General features: G+C 43.8%; 1 protein-coding gene across 7 annotated transcripts in view; it reads left to right on the forward strand.

Annotated features, from left to right (window-relative positions):
* EMSY (EMSY transcriptional repressor, BRCA2 interacting) overlaps positions 1–26,823 on the forward strand; it is a 123,776-nt gene that overhangs the window by 18,803 nt on the left and 78,150 nt on the right. For 3 of the 7 annotated variants that reach the window (XM_030200048.1, XM_030200054.1, XM_030200050.1), the window contains exons 5-9: positions 311–486; positions 2,536–2,688; positions 7,579–7,838; positions 14,080–14,341; positions 15,517–15,558. In XM_030200048.1, the coding sequence (XP_030055908.1) occupies positions 311–486; positions 2,536–2,688; positions 7,579–7,838; positions 14,080–14,341; positions 15,517–15,558 (893 nt within the window). The remainder of the gene's footprint in view (positions 1–310; positions 487–2,535; positions 2,689–7,578; positions 7,839–14,079; positions 14,342–15,516; positions 15,559–26,823) is intronic. The other 4 variants (XM_030200051.1, XM_030200052.1, XM_030200049.1 and 1 more) reach the window with 3 other exon arrangements.

The following is a 26,823-nucleotide window of genomic DNA, read 5'->3' on the forward strand; positions in this document are numbered from 1 at the left end:
GGTGGGGGGAGTGGTAGCGGCGACCTGGGGGGGGGGAGCGGTAGCGATGTCGGCGGTTCCCTCCCTCCCTCCGCGCAGCTTCCCTCTCTGTTCTGCCCCCGTCATCACATATTGACGCGGGGGTGGGACAGAGAGGGAAGTCTCTACTGCGCATTTGCGGTTGAGTACGGTCACTCGCCATTTATATGTTTGATTTTGTTTAGTATTTCACTTGGAATGACTGGTTTCTTATTATTTTATGAAGGAGCAACCACAGAATGATCTGGGTTTTCCCCCCCTTTCTTCTCCCTCTACTCCAACTCTCATCCAGTATGTCTGGTCCCAATAACTCCTCACGATGGTCTATAGAAGGTCGTCGGTTAGTGCCTTTAATGCCCCGACTGGTACCACAGACGGCTTTCACAGTAACAGCCAATACTGTTGCAAATGCAGCTGTCCAGCACAACGCCACTCTGCCACTCCCTGCAGAAACAGCGAATAAAGAAGGTGAGCCCTGGGGGGTAGGGGGTTGCCGTTGGGCGTGTCGAACAATTATACATGTGAAGGTGGGAAATGACAACATATTTTGCAAAGTGCAAAAGCATTTGTTCTCCAGCCCCTTAAGTTCTACCGAGATCTCCCACAGAATTTGTTTGAAATAAGTATTCATTTGTAGTTGTAATGTTGATGCATCACAGGAGGCTGCAGCTTTGGAAACAGCAGCTGCTTTCAGAGCCAACACTTGGTTTGATTTTTGCTTATTGTTTCTGTGAAGTAATGGAGAAACTGGCAGTCAACATTACTAGAGGATCTTAATTTTTAAAATGACTTTGCAACTTTAATTTCTTTTAAAAATGAATCCTGCAAAGCTTGTAAAAACACTACAGGACTGGGTCTCTCCAACATGTCTCACACACATATAGAACTGTAGAAGGGACAGCCATAGACTGGGCTTGGAAGAAGGTTTTTCAAAGCTGTACAATGTTTTTAGTTTCCTTCTAAACAAAAAGGAATACGATTGGTCCAAAAAAGAAAGGGAGGAGTTAAGACCTAAAGAGTAGTGCCGAGAAGCAAATTAAATTTGCTTAGCATCCCTCCGGACCGGCCCAGGATTGGACTGATGGCTTGTGCACGCCTTCCAGAAGGTGGAGACTGAGAAAAAAACCTGACTCTAGCGAGCCAATAAGAGCCCTGGTCATGTGACCCTAGCCTCAGTATTTTCTCAGTCTCCCAGCAGGTAGGAAGTGAGCCCATTAGTCTCTCTTTTTTAAGTTACAGCCTTTGTCTTCTATTGTCTTGATTCTTTGTTTCCGTGCCACAGGAATATTTATTGATCAATCTGACTTGTTGATGAAAGGAATGTATGCTTGTTAACAGTTAAATAAAATGTAGAGAGACATTGATTTATCGTAATGCCACATACAGCTTTTAGTAAGCCAGCTAGTGCGTGCTGGTTGAGATTCAGCATCCTCTTCTCTTATGGTGGTGGTCTCCATCTGAGAGTTCTTATCATGTTCTACAGATGTGGCTTCTTTTTAAATATTTTTGGCCTAGTATTTCCTTCCAGTTCAGTTTGAACCAGCCTCGGTGGGAGCTGTGCTGCCATGAGCTGAAATGATTTTGCTCCATTTTTGTAACCACCTCCTTCAGTCTAGCCCATCAAGGCTATGCCTCCCTACAGTACACAGTAACTATGGCCTCCCCCCCCCCACCCCCATCCCAGCTATTAGATGTGGCTGCAGTGCAATTACTGGGTCTCCTCTTAAATCCTGTATCTTTTTCAATTGCCAATTAAGAGAGGAGGGCTGCAAAAGCTACGTGAAAAGTATTGCATTTGTACATTGCCCATTTGAAAAATATTATGCCCACTCTTGAGTTTGAGAAGCAGGATCTCGTTATATAGAGATCATAGGGGGATGGAGAACTAACCATCCATACAATCCTGTGTGGCTAACAGCATCTAACAGGGCAACATAAAATATAACTTCAGGCTATTTTAATCAAACTGTCTGTGTTTGTTCACAAAGCCAACGAGTAGAGCTGAAGACAGACTTTCGAGCTTCATTATAATTCACATAGGGGCCTTTTTACGAAGAGGCTTAACGCTCGCTAAAAGGGAATTACCGCCGGGCTACCACAGCAGTCTAGTGGTAGTTCCCTCCCCCAGCATATGCTATTTCCGGCGCTGCAAAAATATTTCAATTTTTATAGCGCTGGTGCATACCTGGCGTTAATCCAGTTAGCCCGTGAGCCCTTACCGCTACCTCAGTGGGTACCGGTAAGTGGTCTCCTCTGAAATGGTGACGTGGCAAGTGCTTCACTTGCCCCGTGACCATTTCTTGAAAAAAAAAAACAAAGACCTGCCTTCTACTGCTGCGGTAAAAGGGGGCCTCAATGTGCGTCAAAAACACGTGCCAACGCCAGTGCAGGCCCCCTTTTGCCGCAGTTTCGTAAAAGGACCCCATTGTGTAAGTAAAATAGTTGGATAGAGCAAATGGTTGCATGTTGATTATTTAATCCTTTTTTTTTCCCCTCTCTCTCCCTCTCCAATATTAGTAGTTGTGTGTTATTCATATACCACCACCACATCCACCCCAACATCCACGCCAGTTCCAAGTGGCAGTGTGGCAGCAGTAAAATCCCCCAGACCAGCCAGCCCTGCTTCCAACGTTGTGGTATTGCCGGGTGGAAGCACAGTGTATGTGAAAAGTAAGTATTCAGGCCGACCTGACAGTGTTCTTGGTGACTGGGAATGTTTCTTAGTCGACGTCTGCAAAGAAACCACACTAAAATTAAAAGCAAAACATTTGGGTTGCTGACAAGGCTGCTCTTGTACTTAAGACAACCAGTGCTCAGTTATTTGATTTAAAAAATGGAGCTGCTACTTGAGGAGTAACAGAATCTTTCTGGCTGCCTGTGGTTTTCTTCACAAATGCATAAATATTCTCTTCCACCACTAGAGGGAATTCATCCCACTTTCTCTTACCAAACAATAAATCGATATGCGAGGTATTAGATAATGTAGTGACAGTCACTAGGAAGTTTCCATGGGGGTCAGGTTGGATGCCAGAAATGGTTTTAGTAGGACTGTAAATGTGATAGAATATTCAATATTTCTTATAAGCAGAATCCAAGGGTTTTGTCTCTGCAGAAGAGTTATAGACCAGCTGACATGAGTGAAGACAAGTCAGCTTTCTGGAGTCTTTCCAGTCACCTGCTAGCCTGTGATGGGGAAGGACTACAGTTCTGGCGTTTATAGTAACGGAACCACTGTGGAAACTATAAAAAACCTTAAGCAGCTGAGGCAATAGCCCAGAGTCACAAAGGGTGTTATTGGGAGAAGCTGGTTTTGAATCCTTTTCTTCCCTGGTACTTTGTCTGCTGTTCCAACCATTGGGTCGGTTTTGCAGAAGAAGGAACCCCCAAATCAGATTCAATGTAATTTTATTATTTTCTGGTTGAACTTGGGGGAGAGTGTAGCGGTAACAAGAATATAAAAGAAGAAATTGTCTTACCTGATATATTTTCTTCTCTTCAGTCCCACCAGACTAGTCCAGAACCTGTGGGTTCGCCGAGGACAAGCAGGCTGCTTGTTCTCACTGATGGGTGACGTCCACGGCAGCCCCTCCAATTGGAAAACTTTACTAGCAAAGGCCTTTGCTAGTCCTCGCGCGCCGATGCGCACCGCGCATGCGCGGCCGTCTTCTCCTTCTCCTTCCCCAGTCAGTGGAATGGTCTAGCATTCCAAATATTGCCAAAGGCATTGTGTGGTTATTTCCTTTAGGGACACAGATTAAGGGTGGGAAGCTCTCAAGCAGAACCTGAAGGTGCTGCTTAAGCAGGGCACCCAGGATTTTTTTGTTTGTTTAACTATTCTCAGGCTTCTGAAATTTTTCATACATCACATGCCTAATCTGGCCTTAAAGGCACTCCGGGAAGCTTCACTTGTGAAGAGGGGCAGAGGGCCAATTTGTCAGTCTCTTCCCACTGTTGCTTCCCTAACTAGTGACACCACGTGCTGAAATATTAACTCTTTAGAAGACTGGAACTGTGCAGGCTCTGCCATGATTGGGGGAAGGAGATAAAGGGCCCAGTATGCTTTGCTTATGAATTTAATGCCACCAGGTCTTATTCCATGTGCACCACACAGACCTCAGCTCAAACTGGGGAGCCTCTCCAGCTTTGCTTTTGACTGGGTACTAAACCTCCACATTTTGCACCTGCCCAGTTGGATCCTGCTTGCCTGAAGAAAAAGAAACCAGATTCGGGGATTGGGGGGGGGGGGGGGGGGGGGGAGATGGGGAATGCAAGCACCATTTTTATGGAATAGGCTTCCTCAGCTTTTGAGGGAGAAAGTGTCTTTTAAGCAGTTTATTGGGAAGTTGAAAGCATATTAAAAAAAAAAAAAAAAAAGCATTTGGGTTGATTAGCTGACTTGGCTAGGTTTCACCCTGAGCCTGCAGGATATGATATGATTGACTCAGGAAGTGTGACTTGGGTCTGGCCAATGCTTTTATATTGTGTTCTTTTCTAATTTTATTATGTTTTTATTGTGAACCACTCTATTAATTTAGACGTGTGGTATATCAAGAGAATTAAACTATTTAAATTCTGAGTTATCCTTTTCTGCTGAGGCCTGTGTCCAGAATTACACACTGAAAATTTACCTCCGGCATGTGGGCTGAGCTGGAAGGAAAGGCTGGTGCTTTGGCCTAGTTGCTCTAAAATAAGGTCTGCTGCTGGTTCACACACGCTCCCTCAGTACTATGAAAAATAGGAAAATATTCCTCCGTGCAGTTTGGGTGCAAACTCCCATCTGTTTTCCTCTAATTGGTATTGTAACCTGGATCAAATGCTGCAGAGTTTGAAGCTCTCGGCGCTCTGAGTTGAGGAGGCAACTTCACATCCAATTATTTAAATCCCTTCTGGGGGGAAAGAAGAAAACATTGGTGGCCAAGGGGGGTGGGGGTGGTTGAGAAGAATCCAGATGCCTCCAAATGTCAATGGAGCTTAAACCAAATGTCGTCCCTGCTCCAGGTCTCTTATTTAATGGAGCTTAAAACCTCAAGCGCTGTATCCCTCTGCTCAGCTGACACCTAGTTCTCCAACCAGGTCAGAAGCTTCTCAGAAACATCCCAGGAGTTGCATGTCTGACCCATCGGATGGAGATAGAGAAATACTGCACGATGCCTTTGAGGGGCGAATCACACATAATTAGTTGTTTCTCTGTCTCCATCAGCTGGTTAATGGAATTAACCCACAGGTTCTGGACAGATCTGTTATGGATGCTAAGGATGTGCCACTTGTCAATCATTGTGCTTGCATACACACATGCTCTCTTGAACAATTTAAAGCTGCACATATTGTACAGGTGGTAATTTTTTTTTTTACTGTTTTTTTTCCATGTGTAAAGCAAATAGAATGTTAGGTATTATTAGGAAAGGAATAGAAAACAAAAATGAAGATGTTATAATGCCTTTGTATCGCTCCATGGTGCTACTGCACCTTGAATATTGTGTGCAGTTCTGGTCACCACATCTCAAAAAAAGATATAGTGGAATTTGAAAAGGTACAGAGAAAGGTGACAAAAATGATAAAGGGGATTGGACAACTTCCCTATGAGGAAAGGCAAAAGTGGCTAGGGCTCTTCAGCTTGGAGAAAAGATGGCTGAGGGGAAATATAATAAAAGTCTATAAAATAATGAGTGGAACGGGTAGATGTGAATCACTTGTTTACTTTTTCCAAAAATACTAGGACTAGTGGGCACACAATGAAGCTACAAAGTAGTAAATTTAAAACGAATTGGAGAGAGTATTTCTTCACAATGTGTAATTAAACTCTGGAATTTGTTGCCAGAGAATGTGGTAAAAGCGATTAGCTTAAAGGGGTTTAAAAAAAGGTTTGGATAGCTTCCTAAAAGAAAAGTCCATCAGCCATTATTAAAATGCACTTGAGGAAAATCCACTGTTTATTTCTAGGATAAGCATCAGAAAATGTGTTTACTGTTTGGGGATCTTGCCAGGTACTTGTAATCTGGATTGGCCACTGTTGGAAACAGGATGCTGGGCTTGATGGACCTTTGGTCTATCCCAGTGTGGCAATGCTTTTGTTCTTATGACTATTATAAAACTGTGCTCTGGTATACCTATAAGTTAGGTGCATTGTAAGATAGATTGCATAAAAATATGACCTATGTGTAGGCATTCCCAGGAATGTAGTTTGGCTAGAGGTGGCATAAATTGCTGTGCACAAATCACCCCAAGAGGGGGGAAGTATATCGGTACGTTCATCCAAAATCACTTCACTTATTCAGTGTTCAATATCACTCATATAGCAGTAAATTGGAAAGAAAAAGCCTCAAGGAAGGCTTATTTTATAACTTGTCAGCATCGATCATTGGCTAAAAAAAACGTTCCTTGTTACAGTAACTTTATTATTATTTTTTAGTTTCTTATTTTTCAAAAACTTTTATGAATGTTAAATTAGTTAACTTCAGTCAGTGCAATAAGAAATAAATGAGTTACTGGAATAAATAAATTTTTTTGTTGTTTTTTTTTTTTAGCCAGTGATAGATGCTGACAGATTATAAGAATTGAAACCTGTTTTTTCCTTCTTTTCCTGCTGTACGAGCAATATTGAACACTGAATAGGTGAAGTGATTTTGGATGAATGTATAGAATTGCTGTGTACATAAGCATTTTATGAAACACTCATTCATACACACTTAGACCAGGTGTAAATGTGTGTGAGCATTTGTGCATTATTGTGGACTTAGCAGAGGAGAATTGCCTTTTGAGGTTCCAGCTGTTCTACTAAATTTTCTTTCAAATCTGACCATGGAGAGCAGCCTCCCCCCACCTCCCAAAGGAACAAAAAAAAAAAAAAAAAAGCAATGCTGTGCCTGGTTTTGCAAACTTGGGAATGTGCCTTCATGCCACTCTTCAAGTGTACACGTCTTAATCTGTTTTTCCTGTTGTTTTCCTTGTCCGTTTCTTATGTATTGTCTTCCATGGGGAAAAGATATAGTGAATGACATGGAGGTGAGGGAAAATATGATGACCACTCAGCTTTTCTGGAGGAGTGGTTAGGGTGGTGGACTTTGGTCCAGGGGAACTGAGGAACTGAGTTCAATTCCCACTTCAGGCACAGGCAGCTCTTTGTGACTCTGGGCAAGTCACTTAACCTCCATTGCCCCATGTAAGCCGCATTGAGCCTGCCATGAGTGGGAAAGCGCGGGGTACAAATGTAACAAAAATAAAATATGTTCTTCCTGTCGGGAGGCTACAGGCCAGGATGAAACTGACCAGCCAGCTGTGTCGGTGCTCGAGTACCCCCCCCCTCCCCCAGTATTGTGATCAGGGATGGGGTAATTTCCATTGGGTTTAGCACCCCCAGTCATTTTGAAAAGTTGACTCCTATGAGTCACCTTGCTTGTGAGCCCTAAAAACTAATTGACAAGCGAATGAGTTGGATTTTTTTTTTTTAAGCCATTTGGGCCAGTATCCCACAAAATAGAACAGACTGAGGAATGGTGGAACCTCATTGGGTTTGGTTTGCAGTGAAATTCAGTGCCAGGCTTGATGCGTTTATTTTTTTAGGTGTCAGCTGCTCTGATGAGGATGAGAAGCCCCGTAAGAGGCGGCGTACGAACTCCAACAGTAGTTCGCCAGTGGTTTTGAAGGAGGTGCCCAAGGCCACCACACCCGTCTCCAAGACCATCACTGTCCCTGTGAGTGGCAGCCCTAAGATGAGCAACATCATGCAAAGCATTGCCAATTCATTGCCACCCCACATGTCTCCTGTGAAGATCACATTCACAAAGCCCTCCACCCAAACCACAAACACAACCACGCAGAAGGTAGGTGGCAAGATGCATGAAGTGTGGCCAGGCACTTTAATTCTAGTTTCTTTTTTACATTGTTATTTTGATCTGGTATTTTTTTTCTTGTGCACCTCCTCTTTCCAGCTCAAACAGAATTTGCTTTTATACCCCCTCACAGCCTGCTAAGTCTGGCCATCATTATGACGGCCCTTGTCTAAGGGTCACACGGTGTCTCCTTCTAGCATGTGCAATTGTGAGTCCTGAGTCTGGCCGTTGTTGCAATGTAGTTTAATTATCTCTGTCCCCCTCCATTGCAACAGCCAGACCAGGGAACCAAAGTACATCTAAATCAGTCCATAATTTGCTTCTAGACTGACCAGAATGGTGATCCTGCTTTTTTGAAGGCTGACTGGGTTTAGATAGAACATGATATGGTAGTAACAACTGAACACTTATTGTTCTTGGCTGCTCAGAATGGAATTGATTACCCTAATAACCAATTATAATATTCTGACATCATATGATGGTAATGATTATGTTTGGATGGGAATACTTTGTGATGAGTCTTGTTTTCCTTGGCTGCTTTTAAGAGTGCACTGTCACTACAAATCTGACCCTTTTCAAGCTTTATGACCATGGGTGTTAACTCCCAGGCTGTGGTTGGTATGGAAACCCAGCATTTCAGAGACTACTAAGCTAAAAATATTAAATCAGCTTAATTAGCACTGATTTTAATAGCATTAAAGGAACCCCACCTTCTCATGCTCTACCCAGACTTCTCTGGTGCCAGAATCTCTTTACACTGTTATGTGTTTTTGTTTTTTTTTATTTACAGATTTTTTTTTCTTTAGTGGAGATTTAACAATGGCCATAATGTAATTATATTCCTAAAGAGGACAGGGTCTCAGACTTGGCTTAGAGGCCAAGAAGGGATGATCCTTTGCTTTTGTCTTAAAATTTTACATTTGGATATTAGCCAGATTTGCTGAGAATGAAATGTAGGTATCCCGTATAGTTTGACAGCATTGCTGTTTTCAATTTTCATAACCCTGGTTGACGATTCTTATACCAGCATCCTTCAGTACTGGAGGCATGATTCAGAAGTACACAGACAACTTAAATCGATAGAAATTTGAACCTCCCAACTTATAAAGAGCTTCAAATTGCCTTCTCATTATGTTCTTTCTGGACATAAGCTACATATCTCTTGAATTATAACACTGGAGAATCTTGGAGGGAAGCTTGACCAAAACCAGCTTGTTTGTTACATTTCCAAATAACACCTTGTACTGGACCTGATGGTGTTAAAACACTTTTGTCATACTATGACCAGATAACTTAATATAATTGAAACTGGATGTAGCCAGGGTTACTGTGTGTAAGCGGCTCCTAAGAGCTCATTCAGACTTATGTGGTCACAGGTAAAACTGACATATAATTTCATCATAGTCTAGCGCTGTTTATCTTGGAGAAAGGTGACGGGGGATGTGAGAGGCTTAAAGATCATAAGGGGTGTAGAAGTAGTTAGTTGGGAATGGTTATTCTATCAAATTTTAGGACTAAGAACATTCCATTAAATTAGCAGCAGGTTTAAATCAAAGCTTTAAAGTGTTTTCAGTCAGTCAATTACTTATCCAGGGAATGTGGCCTAGTCTAATAGCAGTTGACATGAGCTTAGAGGTTTGGGCAGGTTTCTGAACTTTGCTATTTAGGATCTGCTGGGTTCTTCCAAGTGGCTGAGACATGGTGCAGGCTTGATGGACCAATGGTCCAACGTTACATGGCCCATCTTAGATTCTTACCTTATCCAAGATACAAGGTTGAGGGTGAAGTGCTTGAGTTGCATTTACTTCCCAACAGAACACTGAATTGGTTGGGGAAAATATAATAGACTTCTTTTCCTGTAGGAATTTTAACTGCATCATTTCTATTCTGAGTGCTTCTTAGATTTTAACTGCCTTCAAAAGAGAATTTTGTGCTCAAGATTGAATTTATGAAAACTTTTTTTTGTCAGTTAAAGGTCCGATATTAAGCTATTTCAAAAGCAGATCTGAGAGAATTTTTAGAGGAGACAGGTACTAATGAGCATGATAGAGCCACATACTGGAGAAATACTACTACTACTACTACTATTTAGCATTTCTATAGCGCTACAAGGCGTACGCAGCGCTGCACAAACATAGAAGAAAGACAGTCCCTGCTCAAAGAGCTTACAATCTAACAGACAAAAAATAAATAATGTAATCAAATCAATTAATGTGAACGGGAAGGAAGAGAGGAGGGTAGGTGGAGGTGAGTGGTTACGAGTCAAAAGCAGAGTGCTAATGCAGAGATAATTGAGCTAATAATTGAGCTAATTTCTGTATTTGGGGAGGTCGTAAAGTAATTTATTCAGTGCTTCAGAATTGGCAGTGTGTCTCTTGTCTTCATCAGTGCTTCTCAACATTCCTGTTTTGTGGCACACTTCCGAGTTCTCTCCGGGTGACTGACAAACCAAATTTTACATAATCCTCGTTGTCCACTCTTTCCCACTAGCAGAAGGAGAGTAGCATGTTTTACCTGTGTGGGCCTCATTCTGAACATACGAGGCCAGCAGGACAGGCAGAATGACAGGGCTCTGCATTCAGACATCAGCTTGAAGCCAGCAGGGGAAGCACACGGGTAAAGTGATGCTGCCCTACAGATTGGAGGGAGTGGGGGGGGGGGGGTGATAAGGCTTTGGGCGAGGATGGGGGACGTCCAGTGGACTTTTTTTTTTTCTCTCCATGGAAAATTGCAGTGATCTCTCAAATTTATTCCTAAAAGACATTTCCTTAAGTTACCACAAAATATTTTTAGCTCGATACCAGAAGTCTTGCATACAAGAAAATGCATTAGGTACCAGAAAAAAACTAAATTAGTCAAAACCTTCAACTACTCCCAACATGTAAATTCTAATGGGAGATAACCTTCCTGGGTTCCAGACCATCCAGCTTACTCGAAGAAGCACACAGCTACTAGATCATGTTTTACTTTCAGGTTAGCAATTATAATATGTCTCTTCTAGTCTACAGTAGGGTAGATGGTAAAAGGGGCTAGTGCAGGGAGAGTAGGGTCTCTGTTTGATATGCTGCAGTCACACGTCTCCCCTGATTCTTGAATGCCAGGAGGGGAAGAGTAGATTAAGTAGAGTGGCTCTATTATGTGTTCTGTCAGCTCCAGCCTCATTCCTTCCCCTCCTGGTCTCTTCACTTTGCCTGGGAGAAGATGGGTCTGGAGCAGGAAGCAGAAGGTTGTTCTGTGGGACACTGTCCAGTAGGGAGGGGCAAGTGCCTCATGAGCTCATGTCTAGCTATGTCCTTGATTGGCACCACTGCGTGCCATAGCACAGTGGTTGAGAAGCACTGCCATAGATGACTAGTGAGTAGGTTTCTCTTGCCACTTGTTAGCCTAGCTAGCTAGATGTGCAAAATGTTAAGGATACAGTGCATTCTCCGAGGACAAGCAGGCTAGTTGAATTCTCACAGCTGGGTAACGTCATCAGATGGAGCCTGGTGTGGATTCTGACTAGTGATATTAATGTAGAATTTTCTAGCAGTGTTCCATTGCATGTGCGTTGGTGCCTTCCTGCCCAATGCATGAGCACGGGTCTCTCAGTAACTCAGAAGAAGATCCTCGTTACTTCTTAGAGGAGGAGTCTTATGTGGTACCTTCTCCACCTCGAGAGACAAGCTGCTCCAGAAGAGCATAGCTGCACTCAAAGTAACCGTCCGTCTCAGATGGCTACCATTAGGGGGGGGGGGGGGAGGTTGAATTATTTTCCAACTGGTGGTTCCTTGTAACATCGGTGGTTTCTTCAAATAGTCAGTCTTGGTTACGCCCTTCGTTGGTATCAAAGATCACCAAATTGCCCACCGAGAGCATCATTCATTAGTTCTCCACACAAGCAGGTACTTGTAGAGGAAATCTCTGCCCTTCTATAGGCCAATGAAGTCGAACCCATGTCACCAAGGGAAGAAGGGAAGGGATTCTATTCTAGGTATTTCCTTGTGCCCAAGAAAATGGGAGGATTTTGTCCCATCCTAGACCTAAGGGCCCTGAACAAATTCCTGGTCAAAGAAAAGTTCAGGATGATTTCTCTGGGCACCCATCGCCCCATGATTCAGGAAAAGATTGGTTATGCTCTTTGGATTTAAAGGATGCCTGTACACACATTTTGATACTTCCCATTCACAGGAAGTATCTCCATATTCCGAATAGGGAAACGCCAGTACCAGCTCCCAGGGTATTCACCAAATGTCTAACAGTAGTTGCAGCGTATTTGCGCAGACTGCATCCCTATCTGGATGGTTGGCTGGTCAAGAGCACATTGCAGGAGGAAGCGACAGAGTCAATGTGCCTGACTATTCGGGTGATGGAATTACTAGGATTCATCATAAACTACCTCAAGTCCTACCTTCTCCCAGTTCAGTGATTGGAGTACATAGGAGCCCTGAATGTTCCGTTCCAGGCTGAGATCACACGGCAGACTAGTTTCAGATGCCTTTCTCCTACATTGAGGGGAGGGTCTTCTGTATGTGTATCCTCCAGTACCTCTCACAGAGATGACTTTGTTGAAACTCAAACAAGACCAGGTTTCAAGCAAGACCAGGGAACTGTGATCTAATCGCCCCTTACTGGCTGAGGCAGATCCTATTCTGGAGTTATCCTCCGAAGATCCGTTGAGATTGGAATGTTTTCTGACCATCATGTAGAATGAAGGATCCCTTCTGCATCCCAGCCTCCAATCCCTGGCCTTCACAGCTTGGATGTTGAGAACATAGAATTCAAATCCTTAGATTTGCTGGAGAGTCTCTCTTGCATGTTGTTGGCTTCCAGGAAAGACTCCACTAAGAGGTGTTACTCATTTAAGTGGAGGAGATTTGCAGTCTGGTGTGAAGGCAAGACCTTTGATCCCCTCACTTGCCCTACACAAAAACTGCTTGAAAACCTCCTGCACCTCTTTGAGTCTCATTTGAAAACCAACTCTGTAAGAGTTCATCTTGGTGCAGTTAGTTCTTATCATCGTGTAGGAGGTAATCCTATCTCTGTACAGCCCCAGGTTCGTTTCATGAGAGCTTTGCTCAGTCTGAAGTATTTGACCTAGAAAGTCGTGTTTTTGGTGTCAGTCACTTCAGCTTGCAGAATCAGTGAGCTTCAGGCCCTAGTAGCTGATCCACCTTACACTAAGTTTCACCACAATAGTAGTTCTCCACATGCTTCCTAAGTTCCTTCTTAAGGTATTGTCGGAGCTCCATCTTAATCAGTCAGTCTTTCTGCCAACTGTTTTCCCCAAACTACATGCCCATCCTGGCGAGAGTGTACTGCATAGCTTAAATTGCCAGTGAGCCTTAGTCTTCTATCTGGAGTGGACTAAAGCCCATAGACAGTCCACCCAGCTTTTTGTTTCTTTTGACCCAAACAGGATAGGGGTAGCCATCGGCAAATACAGTCTGCTAGCCAATTAGAAATTGTGCATTTCTTTCATTTATGCCCTGGCTGGGCTGACTTTAGAGGGTTATGTCAAGGCTTATAATGTCAGAGCTGTGGCTACATTGGTAGCCCACTTGGAGATTTACAAAGCTACGATGTGGTCATCTGTCCACACATTCACATCTCATTACTGCCTTAACAGGGTACCCGATGTGACATCCAGTTCAGTGAGGCAGTCCTGAAGTTCGTTCAGTGTCTAGGATCCAACTCCACCCCTCCCTAGGCCCAGTTTTCTTCGGTTCCAGGCTCCATCTTCACAATTAGTATGTAAATAGTTTCGAGTTAATTGACTGAGGCTTTGATGTTTCGTGTACCTGTTATCCTAGCATTGTTTTCAGTGAGCCTGGTAGTTAGGGAATCCCAGCTGTAAGAATACAACTGGCCTGCTTGTCCTCGGAGAAAGCAAAGTTACCTGTAGCAGGGTTCTCCGAGGACAGCAGGCCAAATATTCTCACATGTCCTCCCATTTGCCCTTGGAGTTGTATTCTTTAGCTATTTTACATGATTGAAGGACCAGTGCTTGTGCGGGAAGGCACCAGTGCATGAGAGGTGGGATGCTGATAGAAAATTCTAAATTAGTCTTGCTAGTCAGCGTCTGCACCGGGCTCTGTTGGATAATGTTGCCCAACTGTGAGAATACCATGCCTGCTATCCTCTGCCTGCTGTAAGTGAGTAACTATTCTTTTTGTATGTGAGGGTGGGGGAAATTGGAAGTAGTTTACTGTTTGTGAAAAAGGAAATTCTGCCATTTATTTTCTTATTACAGGTGATAATAGTCACCACTTCTCCGAGCTCTACTTTTGTGCCCAACATTCTGTCCAAATCCCATAACTATGCCGCTGTCACCAAACTGGTGCCCACTTCAGTCATTACGTCCACTACCCAGAAGCATCCAGTGGTGATTACTGCCTCGCAGTCATCTCTGGTCAGCAGTAGCAGTTCCTCTCCCTCACCAACTCCCAGTACAGTTGCCGTGACCACTGTGGTTTCCTCCACACCCTCCGTTGTGATGTCAACAGTAGCACAAGGTAAGAAAAGCACACTTGTATTTTTTATTTTTTATTTGCATGAAGTCTTTATTGAACAATACATTAATGTATCCGTTACAGAAAGAGTATAGCATTGGGTCTTAACGATACATTTACATTTGGTAACTCCCCTCTCTCCATCATTCCTCATCAATAGTTTCTATTTTTAAAACACGTGTAACTTCAAAAAAATATATATATTTTTTAAACAATTTTATAGTACAAAGAATCCCCCCCCCCCCCCCCCACCATTGCAGCCTCAGATTGTCGTACCCTACAAACTGCACACTTGTATTTTAACACGACTGGCCACACTCTTATCTTTCTTGCAAGTCTTTCTGTACACAGCAAGCATTGACAGAGACATGTAGTACAGACCCTGCTCTGAGTGGAAAAAAGCTTGCTTCTGTAGCGTGCCTCCTGGCTTCTGCGTCAGGATACTGCAAACCCAAGAGAGTCTACAGCAGAATCTCAGCCATTTAGCTGTTTTCTGTTCCTGGAAGACTTACAGCCTGTTTGAGACAGTGGAAGGTTAAATGATTTGTTCAAGGTCACAGGATTTGTGCCCTGGCTTTTGTGGTTCTCAGCCCACTTCTCTAACTCTCTCAGGCTGTGAGGATAAGGCAAGCATGACGGTTTCCTCTTAAGGGGAGATGAACAGTTAAAAAACAAAATAAAACAAAAAAAAAACTGTTGACTTGCACATGCAAGCTCATATAAAGCCTCTGACTCTTCATGGAGCTTGTGGTCTGTTACTGGTCTGTGTTCTCAATATCGTGCATAACTTGTCATTTTTATTTGTACTTAGCATATGAAATACTTATATAAATATTATGCAAATAATGGTTTACAGATCCCATAAGAACTGGAAAAGTCATAAACTAGCAGCACAAAAATGGAAATACTGTCAGAAACAAGTGGGAAGATCCCAGTGGAAGTGGTTTAATAGGACCTTGGAAATTCAACAATAATATCCTGAACAATATATCAAAAGTCAAGGGAGGAAGGGGGGTTAGCTCAATCTTTAACTGCCACATTAACTAGGAAAGGAGGTAGAAAAGCCAGGTTTTAACACTTGATTTAAAACTCCACAGCATGTGTGCTCTACCTTGCAATGGTTATTACACGGTGTATATTTTATTTCACTTATTTTCACTTATTTTATTTTTTAACAGAGCTACCCTTGGAGTTTTGTGAGAGACCTATAACCCTCTTAGGTATCCAGATTATGTTGTATCCTTAAAGTTTTATTCTTCATGTTTGGTTTTATTTTTGATACTATGTGTGCACACAACTGTCCAACATACATAGATAAAACATAATTCATATATTCTGAATACATACTATAAGTATTCCTGATCCATCAACAAAGGTCCAACCCACCTTGATTGTAAAGATAGCAGCAGATCCCCAGTCTAAAAATAAGTGTTATAATCCAATACAAGCCCGCACATAAAATCTACTGTTCATAAAATCTGCCAACTGAGCCTCCCACCAGTGCATATAAAAACATTCACTTCTCATTTTTATCATGTTGATATAGATATATATTTTCCTTATTCTCAGCAGACCAGTCCAGATGCTCGCGTTCTGTTCCTGCCAGCAGATAAAGAACTAACTGTGATGTCACCATAAGGTCCTTGTACAACCCGTTAACAATCAGTATTTCTTGTTCTCCAGCAGGTGGTAGGTTTGCGTCCTGTGCAGTAGAGAATGACACTGAGACAAAGTTCTGTCCCCATCCCCGCTCCATCCCCATGGGCTCTGTCCTCATTTGCAGAAGCCTCAATTATGATTTTATATTTAAATCTTTTTATTAAAGTATAAAAAGGAACAATGTGCTGTGCAACTATTGTGTATAAATTACAAATAGAAAACAATAATAACTGAGCAGCTATAATAATCCTCCTCAACACCAACAATAGCTGATTTCTACTACCCCAAGGAATCCTAATCCACCCTGTTAAAATGTCCAGGGGTACAAAATGCAACCCGTTCTGTATGCCCTAGAAGGGAGAAATACATAATATGAAGTACTGTGTAGCTCTCCTGTCTTCCGCAATCCTTCCTTCAATAGAAGATGTCTTCTTAGAAGATCTGCTCGTAGCAGAATGTACAGCATCCCCCATGTAAATTTTGCTAGTTGTGGCCAGTATGTTTGCTTGTCTTTCCAAAAAATCAAAATATCATTGTCTGCATCACTCAAACATAAATAATAGGTCCAGTTCATTAACAGGCTTCAAAGTAGAAAATGACATAGGGACAAAGTTTGTCCCCACCCCGTCCCCGTGGGCTCTTTCTGTCCCCATCCCTATCCCTGCGGTTCCCCGTCCCCGTGCCATTCTCTATTGTGCAGTCCAACTTGATCTGGTAGGACAAAGTACTTTGGGATATTAAGGAGAAAAATAATTTCCTTGTCATCAGTAGCATATGAATCTAGAAACTTGTGGATTATGACCATCTGCTAGCAGGAAGAGATGAAGAACAGGCAGTGAACTCTGTTTTCCATCATGCAGCTTCTCACTATTCCAAAACCTGTGGGATAGTTGTGTCCCATTAACCACCAGCTGGCGATAAGAGAACTGAAAACTTAAATGAGATATCTCTTGGCATCCAGTACAGCTCCTCAGTATTTTCTTTCTCCAGCAGGTGTATGGACACACTTTTCAGCTTCTGGTTCTGAGTGATTTGCTCCTGGTCCAGTTGGTCAACTGGTCTGCAGTTAAGCTTTGTGGGTAGCTTGAGTCTGCAGAGTCATATCTGGAGGTCGTCAGATCCTTGTCTCCCCCATGAATTTACTTCTCCTCTCCCCTGTTTCCTGTGGAGCTCTCCTTTTCCAGCATAACAACTTTATTAAAAAAAAAAAAAGAGATTTACTGGAGAGTGTGGGACAGAGAATGAGGATTTATTCTTTCTCAGATGGGTTAAGATTTGTGCAGGGGATGGATCTTGACTCACCGCTGGGCAGTGCATGTGCTGCGTTTGTGCCAGTCAGGATAGATGACGACTCCCTCAGAGACAGTTGAGAGATTTTCCCGCTGTGGGACTGTTGGTTGGCATGGGGGTGTTGTAGTACATGGCAAGCTGGGAATCCTGCAGAATGTGGGGGAAATGGTCAGTGGCAGCATGTCTTCGCATTTGGCATCGCATCCAAATATAGAGACTTTGGGTTCTCTGGCAGAGACAGTGAACAGTTTGATGCAGAAGAGCATAGGAATGGGCACTATTTTGTCAGGGTTGTAAGGAACAGCCTCTGTCTGATCATGCACGGAGCACAGTTGCCATTTTAGAAACTCAGGGCCTGACAGATCATTTAGCTGCATCAAAATCTTTGTTTTCTCTAGAGTTTATATTGCTCTTGCACCAGGTCTATTTCCTGAAGTACAGAGTTACTGCAAGGTGCTTCAGTTTCTCACCCTGCTACCCCTCTGGTTTTCTAAGAAATCTAGTTTAGCCTCATCTGTCCACTCCTGGTGATCTATCTCTGCTTCTCCTTCCTTATCTGGTGTGGCCTCGGTCTATTCAGAGGAGCCATCCTTAAAGGAGCTGTTAGTGTAGAGAGATCGCCCTTCTGAGGAGGGTGATGACCCAAAAGTACTGAGGTTGTTTCATAAAGAGGAGGTCAGTACTCCTTGTTTCTGAGGCATTGGTGGTGCTTTCCATTGGGGAGCCTTCTGGTTTGGCGTTGGGGGTTCCTTCTTCATTGATCATGAGTGTGCTTAGAGTTTTCTAAGGCCTTCCAGATGTTCAAGACCTGATTACAGCAGAATGGGTCTCACCGGACACAGGGCTGAGAGTGGGAAGAGCCATGGCTTGCCTCTGCCCGTTTGGTTCCGGAGGAGAAAGAGAAATTGTGGACTCCCTTGTTATGGTGGGGTCTAAGAAGACCACCTTGCTGTTGGAAGGGGGCATTGCCCTAAATGACCTACAGGATAAGAAGTTAGAAGGTTGCTGAAACATTCAAAGTGACAGTGTGCAGCTCGTTCTTAGCTAGAGCATGGCTGACATAGTAACATAGTAGATGACGGCAGAAAAAGACCCGCACGGTCCATCTAGTCTGCCCACGACAAACTCATATGTGTATACCTTACCCTGATCTGTACCTGTCCCTTCCAGGGCACAGCCGTACAAATCTGTGTAGCAGTATTTCCCATCTCCCAACCACCAGTCCCTCCTCCCATCACCGGCTCCGGCACAGACCCCGTATAAAAAGTCTGCCCTCCCCCATCCTAGCCTCTCAACCACCAACCCCTCTTCCCCCTGCCACCCAATTTCAGTTAAGCTTCTGTGGATCCATTCCTTCTGCACAGGATTCCTTTATGCCTGTCCCACGCATGCTTGAATTCCGTTACCGTTTTCATCTCCACCACCTCCCGCGGGAGGGCATTCCAAGCGTTCACCACCCTCTCCGTGAAGAAATACTTCCTGACATCTTTCCTGAGTCTGCCCCCCTTCAATCTCATTTCATGTCCTCTCGTTCTACTGCCTTCCCATCTCCGGAAAAGATTCGTTTGCGGATTAATACCTTTCAAATATTTGAACGTCTGTATCATATCACCCCTGTTCCTCCTTTCCTCCAGAGTATACATGTTCAGGTCAGCAAGCCTCTCTTCATACGTCTTGGAACGCAACTCCCATACCATCCTCGTAGCTTTTCTTTGCACCGCTTCCATTTTTTTAACATCCTTCGCAAGGTACGGCCTCCAAAACTGAACACAATACTCCAGGTGGGGCCTCACCAACGTCTTATACAGGGGCATTAAAACCTCCTTTTTTCTGCTGGTCACACCTCTCTCTATACAGCCTAGCAACCTTCTCGCTACGGCCACCGCCTTGTCGCACTGTTTCATCGCCTTCAGGTCCTCAGATACTATCACCCCAAGATCCCTCTCCCCGTCCGTGTCTATCAGGCTCTCCCCACCTAACACATACGCCTCCCTTGGATTTCTACTCCCTAAGTGCATCACTTTGCATTTCTTCGCATTGAATTTTAATTGCCAAACGTTAGACCATTTTTCCAGCTTCTTCAAATCTTTTTTCATGTTTTCCACTCCCTCCGGGGTGTCCACTCTGTTGCAAATCTTGGTGTCATCCGCAAAAAGGCAAACTTTACCTTGTAACTCTTCGGCAATGTCACTCACAAATATATTGAACAGACATGGCAGCGGTCTGCAGCACATGATGGGATCCATAATGCCCTGCTGGGAGCGTGGTTGGCCTAATTGGCAGATGCTATTTATGACATTATGGGTTACAGTGTGCAGTATGTCTTTGGCTGTCACAGCATGCAACAACTCTGGAAACGGGAGCAGCCTATTTGGCAGACTTTAATGATTTATTAAGTTCTTCGGCTAAGATTGTGGCTTTGCTTGTCACTATACAGTGTTGTCTCTGGCTTAGGAATTGGTCAGCTGCTGTTACCTCTAAAATTCATCTGAGTAAATTACCATTTTATTTATTTATTTATTGCATTTGTATCCCACATTTTCCCACCTATTTGCAGGCTCAGTGTGGCTTACATTATGTCGTATTGGCGATCGCCATTTCCAGAATGAGAAATCAAAGTGGTATTGCATTAAAGTTCATAAATGATGGAGTGAATTATAGAGTAAGTTAGGCAGTCAAGTATAGAAAAGTTCATTTCCGGCATGAGAAATAAAGTGGTAGTGCGTTAATGTACATTGTTGATAGAGTAAATGGAGCAGTCAAGTATAGAGAGTTCGGTTTTGTCTGGTTTTGGTAGAGTTTCGTTGTCTAGTATTTAGGATGGATCATTGTGGTATGTCTTTTTGAACAGGTTGGTTTCTAGTAATTTTTGGAAGATTGTTAGGTTGTGCATTGTTTTTATGACGTTTGGTAGTGCATTCCATAGTTGCGTGCTTATGTAGGAGAAGCTGGATGTATATGTTAATTTATATTTAAGTCCTTTGCAACTGGGGTAGTGGAGGTTCAAGAATGTGAGTGCTGACCTTTTTGTGTTCCTGGTTGGTAAGTCTATGAGGTCTGACATATAGACCGGGGCCTCGCCGTGAATGATTTTATGGACCACGGTGCAAATTTTTAACGCAATTCGTTCTTTTAGTGGGAGCCAGTGTAGTTTTTCTCTTAGAGGTTTGGCGTTTTCATATTTCGCTTTTCCAAATATGAGTCTGGCTTCTGTGTTTTGGGCAGTTTGGAGTTTTTTTTAATGATTTGTTCTTTGCATCCGGCATAGGTGGCATTGCAGTAGTCTAGGTGGCTTAGCACCATTGATTGTATCAGGCGGCGGAATATTTCCCTTGGGAAGAAAGGTTTTACTCTTTTGAGTTTGCACATTGAATGGAACATTTTCTTTGTTGTGTTTTTTGCATAGCTTTCTAGTGTGAGATTTCGGTCAATTACTCCGAGAATTTTCAGGCTGTTAGAAACAGGAAGGGTGTAGTCTGGGGTGTTTATAGTTGTGGGTTTGTTCGTGTTATATTGTGATGAGAGGATGAGACGTGTTTTTTCTGCGTTGAGCTTTAACTGGAATGCATCCACCCATGAATTCATTATTTGGAGGCTGTGTTTGATTTCATTTGTGATTTCTGTTAGATCATGTTTGAACGGGATGTAGATCGTGACATCGCCTGTGTAGATGTAAGGATTGAGGCCATGGTTGGATAGCGATTTGGCTAGAGGTGTCATCATTAGGTTGAAAAGGGTTGGTGAGAGTGGTGATCCTTGGGGTACTCCGCATTCTGGTTTCCATGGTGATGTATTCGAATTTGATATCACTTGGTATGTTCTTGCGGTTAGGAAGCCATTAATCCATCTAAGTACGCTTCCTCCGATCCCGAGGTATTCTAGGATGTTTAATAGAATTTTATGGCTAACCATGTCGAATGCGCTGGACATTTCGAATTGTAGGAGACGTACACTATTGCCAGTTGCAATTGTTTGTTTGAATTTGGTTAAGAGAGTGATTAGTACTGTTTCGGTGCTGTGGTTGGATCGGAATCCTGACTTGAGATTCAGGTAGTATTGAGAATTTGTTTAAGTAATTGGTGAGTTGCTTGGTTACCATACTTTCCATTAGTTTGACTGCCAGAGGGATGGATGCTACCGGGCGGTAGTTGGTTATGTCATTTGCTTTTTTCTTTGAATCTTTAGGTATTGGGGTGAGAAGTATGTTTCCTTTGTCCTTAGGGAAGAGTCCATGTTGTAACATGTAGTTTAGTTGTGACGTGAGGTCTGTTATGAAGCGTTGAGGGGCGGATTTTATTAGGTTGTTGGGACATATGTCCAATTTGCAGTGGGATTTGGCGGACTTGTTGATTGCTTGGGTGACGGTTTCGTTGGTCAGTAGATCGAAGTTTGTCCAGATTTCGATCAGCTGGATATTCATCGGGGATTGGGTCCAGACAGTCAGTGAATTTTTTGTGTTCTGTGGTAATGTGAATTGTAGTTTTATAATTTTCTCGTTGAAGTATTTAGCAAGGTTATCTGCTGACGGGATGTCTGTGTTGGTTGTGGTGACTGGTGTGGTGTCTAGTAGTTTGTTCACGAGTTGGAAAAGTTTATGCGTGTCTTTGTAGTCTGGCCCTATTTTGGTTTTGTAGTATGACCTTTTGGTTTGTCTTATTGCATATTTGTATTTTCTTTGCATTTGTTTCCATGCGTTTGTACATCTTTCATTTTTTTCCATGCTCGTTCAAGTCTCCTAACTTCTGTTTTTAATTTTTTCAGTTCTTCGTTAAACCATGGTATCGAGGTGTGTCTTCGTAAGGTTCTTGTTTGTAGTGGTGCTATTTTGTCTAATATGGTCCTGCATCTGTTGTCCCAATCTAGGAGGTAATGTTTGGAGTCTGTTTGTGCTAGCCATTCGTTCTTGTAGATCTGTTGCCAGAATGTTACAGGGTCAATTTGGCCTCCTGTGGTGTAGGTTGTGCGTTCTTGCTTGTAGTATGAGCCTTTTTTTTCGTCATTGTAGGAATAGGTTTAGTTTGTGGTGGTCTGACCATGGTATGTCTGTCCATTTTGTATTTGTTAGTATTAGGTTTAAGTCTGAGGATAGTTTGTGTGTAATGAGGTCGAGTGTGTGTCCTTTGACATGGGTTGCTTGCATATTAGGCTATTTGAGGCCCCATAGTTGGAGGAAATCCTTGTATTCACGTGCATTGGCTGCGTTAGGGTCTTCTAGGTGTAGGTTTAAGTCCCCTATTATAAGTAGATCGGAGTTAAATACACAGGTATTTGATATGAAATCCATGAAGTGTGTTTGGCATTCTTGCCAGTTACCTGGTGGTCAGGCAAGGTAGTATGGTGGATTCTAACTGAGGCGATTTCAAGTTGTGATGTTATAGACTCAGCTGTTGTTGTAACGGTGAAGTAGGATCTATAGATTAGTGCTATGCCTCCTCCTCTTTTTCCTTTTCTTGTCCAGTGAGTGATTTTGTAGCCTGAGGGGCATAGATCTAAAATTATGGGGTCCTTATGATCGTGGATCCAGGTTTCGCTGACAAATAGTAGGTCGAGGTTATCTGCCGTGATCCAGTCTGTTATTGTTGTTGTTTTGTTGACTACTGATCTGGCGTTTATGTATGCCACTTGGATTGTTTGGTAGGGTTCAGCTAGGTTCGAAGTTGTGTTGATTTTCATTAGTTGTCTAATCTCCTGTAGTGTGGGTTTGTTGTGTCCTTTCTTTCCTTTGTATTGATTTTGACTGTGTATGGTAGTTCTTCCATTGTTTTGGTTGTTATTATTTTGGTGAGGTGTGTTGTATTTGGGTAGTCTGTTGAGCTTGTGTATTGTGGGTATGTTGTTGGTGTCCGTGAGGGGGGTGGTTAGTGTGTGGTGAATTAGGGATAGTGAGTAAATTATTAGGAGCAGTTTGGTGGTGGTCATTTTGGTATTATTTCGCTTTGGGCTGTTAGATGATCGGGTATGTTGGTTGTGATGTTGGTCCTTATTCATAGGATGGTGTTTGTGTGGTCTGGAGTGGCTTTGATACTCTATGGTGATGGTGAGCGGTTTGATTGATTAAAAATAACTGATTTACTCACTGTTAGATGTGCGGTCCTAGAGCTGTAACACTGGTTGGGTGTAGTGGTCTCTGGAGTGGTGGTTGTGGTCCAGGAAGAGCAGATAGCTGGTGCAGGTAGGGGCAGTTCAGGGCTAGGCGATAGGAGAGCACAGCTTCCAGCTTGGGTAGTTTCAGGCTAGAGTGAGTTATAAAACGGTGTTTCCCTTGAGAGGAGCAAGTGTTGGTTCTGCTGTAGACTTCGCTGCCGAGAGCGCTGTGTTGGTGACTGGCAGCCTGAGTTGAAGGTCGGCAGTCACCGATCGTCTTCTCTTTGTACTCGGCGCTTCTCCCTACCACCGCTCCACGCGGCCGTGCCGTGTGACAATGTCATGTGCTAATCAGCAGATCCAGTTAGTCCTTTCTCCCCAAAAATTGGAAAGTCAGATGCTCTGAGATGACGTTCCAGGAGCAGAGGCTCCGTAGTTCTGAGTGCTGACTCCAAGATTAGGGGTAAGGGGTTATAATACACAGTGTTGTGATTCTAGGTTAGAGGTAGGGGATTATGCACAGTGTTGCACTAGAAAAGAGTAGTCGCTCCTCAGTCAGTAGCTGGAGGCAGCAGCAGTGGAGCAGGTCCAGAGTTCATCAGTGTGAGTGCTGTTCGAGTGGGGATTAGGTACCCGGATGGAAGCATGACACGTGCTACACGGCACTGGGCCGCATTTACACCCTGTCTATGGGGCTCCGGCTTTTTCCCGGGTTGGTCCTCCTGCAACCTCCGTGGTCAGCATGGTGCCGTGACGTCGATCTCTCTCTGGCCAAGCCCTCACGTCCTGGTTGGTGTTTCGTCAGGTTGCTCCTCCCGGGTGCCTCTTCTCAGCTGCTGGCTCAGTCAGATCCAGTCTCTCCCTGCAGTCTCCTGAGGAGCCCAGGGCCCGAATCAGCAGGGAGAAGTGTGGTCATAATCCATGCAGAGGCTCTGGTGTGGTTCGTCTCGAGCTATGCTCAGGTCTTCTGTGTGGGTATTCCCCTGTTCTTCTTTGGCTCCCGTTGCAGCCGTCGGTTTCAGCCTTCGAATCAATCATCTGCTGCGCGGTCCCGTTTCGACCGCTTTAGTTGCGCTTCGGCCCTTGGGCAGAGGGAAGGAGGGTGGTCGCTCTTCAGGCTCCAATTACTCTCTATGCTGCCGCTGCTGCTGGGCCGTTGATTGCGTCGAAGTCGGGTTCGCGATCTGAGTCGTGGTTGTGTGGGCTGCAGCAGGGGAGGCTCGGGCATTTCTGGTTCCCGTAGGTAGGTAGGCAGGCAGGCAGGTGGGCGGGAGGCAGGTTGGACTTTTGGAGATGCTTGTTAAATCTTAGCTGAATTTAAGCCCCCATCCTCTTCCGGAAGATTTCTTGAGGTCCGGTTCTAGGGGATCTTCGAACTGAGGACTTTTCAGGGACGCCAGAAGTTACAGACCAGATTGAGTGTGTGCCTCTCACAAAAATAGATTTCCCGTTTTATAGCTAGTCCTTTCGAGATGCGCAAAGGGGAGGAAGGGACTTTTCTGCAGCCTGTACTTCAGCAGTGAAAGAACTGCAATGAAGCTTTGCGGTCTCCCTCTGTGGTAGTGCCTTTGGGTGGAAGACTATGGTTCTTTCACCAGAGCTGGGTCCATATCATAGAGGACCTCTGGATTCTAGAGGTCATTCAAGGACACACCCTAGAGTTTGCTTGGCCTCTCCTCGACTTCTTTGAGTAGTATGCATGCCGCTGTCGGCTCAAGACGGGAGCAGTCAGGCAAACTCTGGATAAGTTAGTCGAGTATCATGTCGTAGTTCTGGTTCCTTCTCCTGCTTTAGACATAATCCCGCCCACCCTACCCCTCTACTCACCCACCCCTAGAGTGACATGTCTTATATAACCTCCCTATCAACCCACTCATTACTTTACCTCACCCATTTCTATTCTTCTATCACCTTCTCCCACTACTCCAACCAGAGTTACACCTAATCACACTGACCACCCTTCAACATCTTCAGTCCTTCTGTGACTGTTCTCTTGTGCTTGACTGCTTAATTTAAATGCTTTACTTTTTGTCTATTAGATTGTAAGCTCTTTGAGCAGGGACTGTCTTTCTTCTGTGTTTGTACAGCGCTGCGTACATTTTGTAGCGCTCTAGAAATGTTAAATAGTAGTAGTAGTAGAAAAGGGGAACAGGTTATTACTTAATTTACTTTGTGGTTCCAAAGAAGAAGGGCACCTAGTGTCCCATTCTGGATCTAAAAGGAGTTGGCAAATTCCTCAAGGTACTATCCTTTAAAATGGAAACCCTAAGATAGGTATCTGTGAGATCTAGCAAAGTAAGAAATTCTCCTGGCTGCTTTGCCACAATAACATATCATTACATTCCCATCAGGGCACTCATCGGAGGTTTCAGCACTTTCTGTGCTTGGTTAGCATTTTCAGTTTTCTGCCCTTCCATTCGGTCTTGCCATTACCCCCAGGACCTTCTCCATGGTCATGATGGTAGTGGTGGTGGCCTTGTGTAAGGAAAGGATCATGGTACATCCTCATTTGGGTAATTGGCTCATTTGGGCCAAATCCTACAAAGAAAGTGTATGTGAGATATCAGGTAGTGGAGTTCCTTCAGGAGCTGGTAAATGGTTGCCATTTTGTCCAGGAGTCACTTTGTTCTGTCCCAAGTTCTGGAATATATGGGTGTCAGGTTAGACTCACTGCAGTGGAAGGTGTTTTTCCACCCAGCAGAATTCTGAAAATGTAGGCACAGATTCGGCACGTTCAGAAGCTCCACTGCTAAACTGTGCGGCATTTCATGCAAGTGTTAGGATCCCAGTGATTCTGAATCTTGTACTGTGGACAAGATTTCATATGCATCTTTTTGGATGGGGAGTGCATTATGAGGACTTATGGTCTCAAGGTTGATTGGTTCTGCCTCGACTTTCTTTCTTCTCAACCTATTCTTGATCCGCTCCAATCTGGCTTTCGTCCCCTTCATTCAACTGAAACAGCACTTTCTCCAATGATCTATTCCTGGCTAAATCCAAAGGGCTCTACTCTATCCTCCACCTTCTCAGTCTTTTTGCTGCCTTTGATACTGTTGATCACAGCCTACTCCTTGACACGCTGTCCTCACTTGGATTTCGGAATTCTGCTCTCTCCTGGTTCTCTTCTTATCTCTCACAGCGTACTTTTAGTGTATACTCTGGTGGTTCCTCCTCTTCCTCTATCCTGCTGTCAGTGGGTGTACCTCAAGGATCTGTTCTAGGACCTCTCCTTTTCTCCATCTATACTTCCTTGGTGATTTGATCTCATCACATGGCTTTCAGTATCACCTTTACGCTGATGACTCCCAAATCTACCTCTCCACACCAGTAATCTCGGCAGAAATCCAGTCCAAGGAATCTTCCTGCCTCTCTGACATTGCTACCTGGTTGTTTCACCGCCACCTGAAACTCAATATGTCCAAAACTGAACTCCTTATCTTCCCTCCTAAACC

Source organism: Microcaecilia unicolor, chromosome 4 (assembly GCF_901765095.1).
Source record: "Microcaecilia unicolor chromosome 4, aMicUni1.1, whole genome shotgun sequence".
NCBI lineage: Eukaryota > Metazoa > Chordata > Amphibia > Gymnophiona > Siphonopidae > Microcaecilia > Microcaecilia unicolor.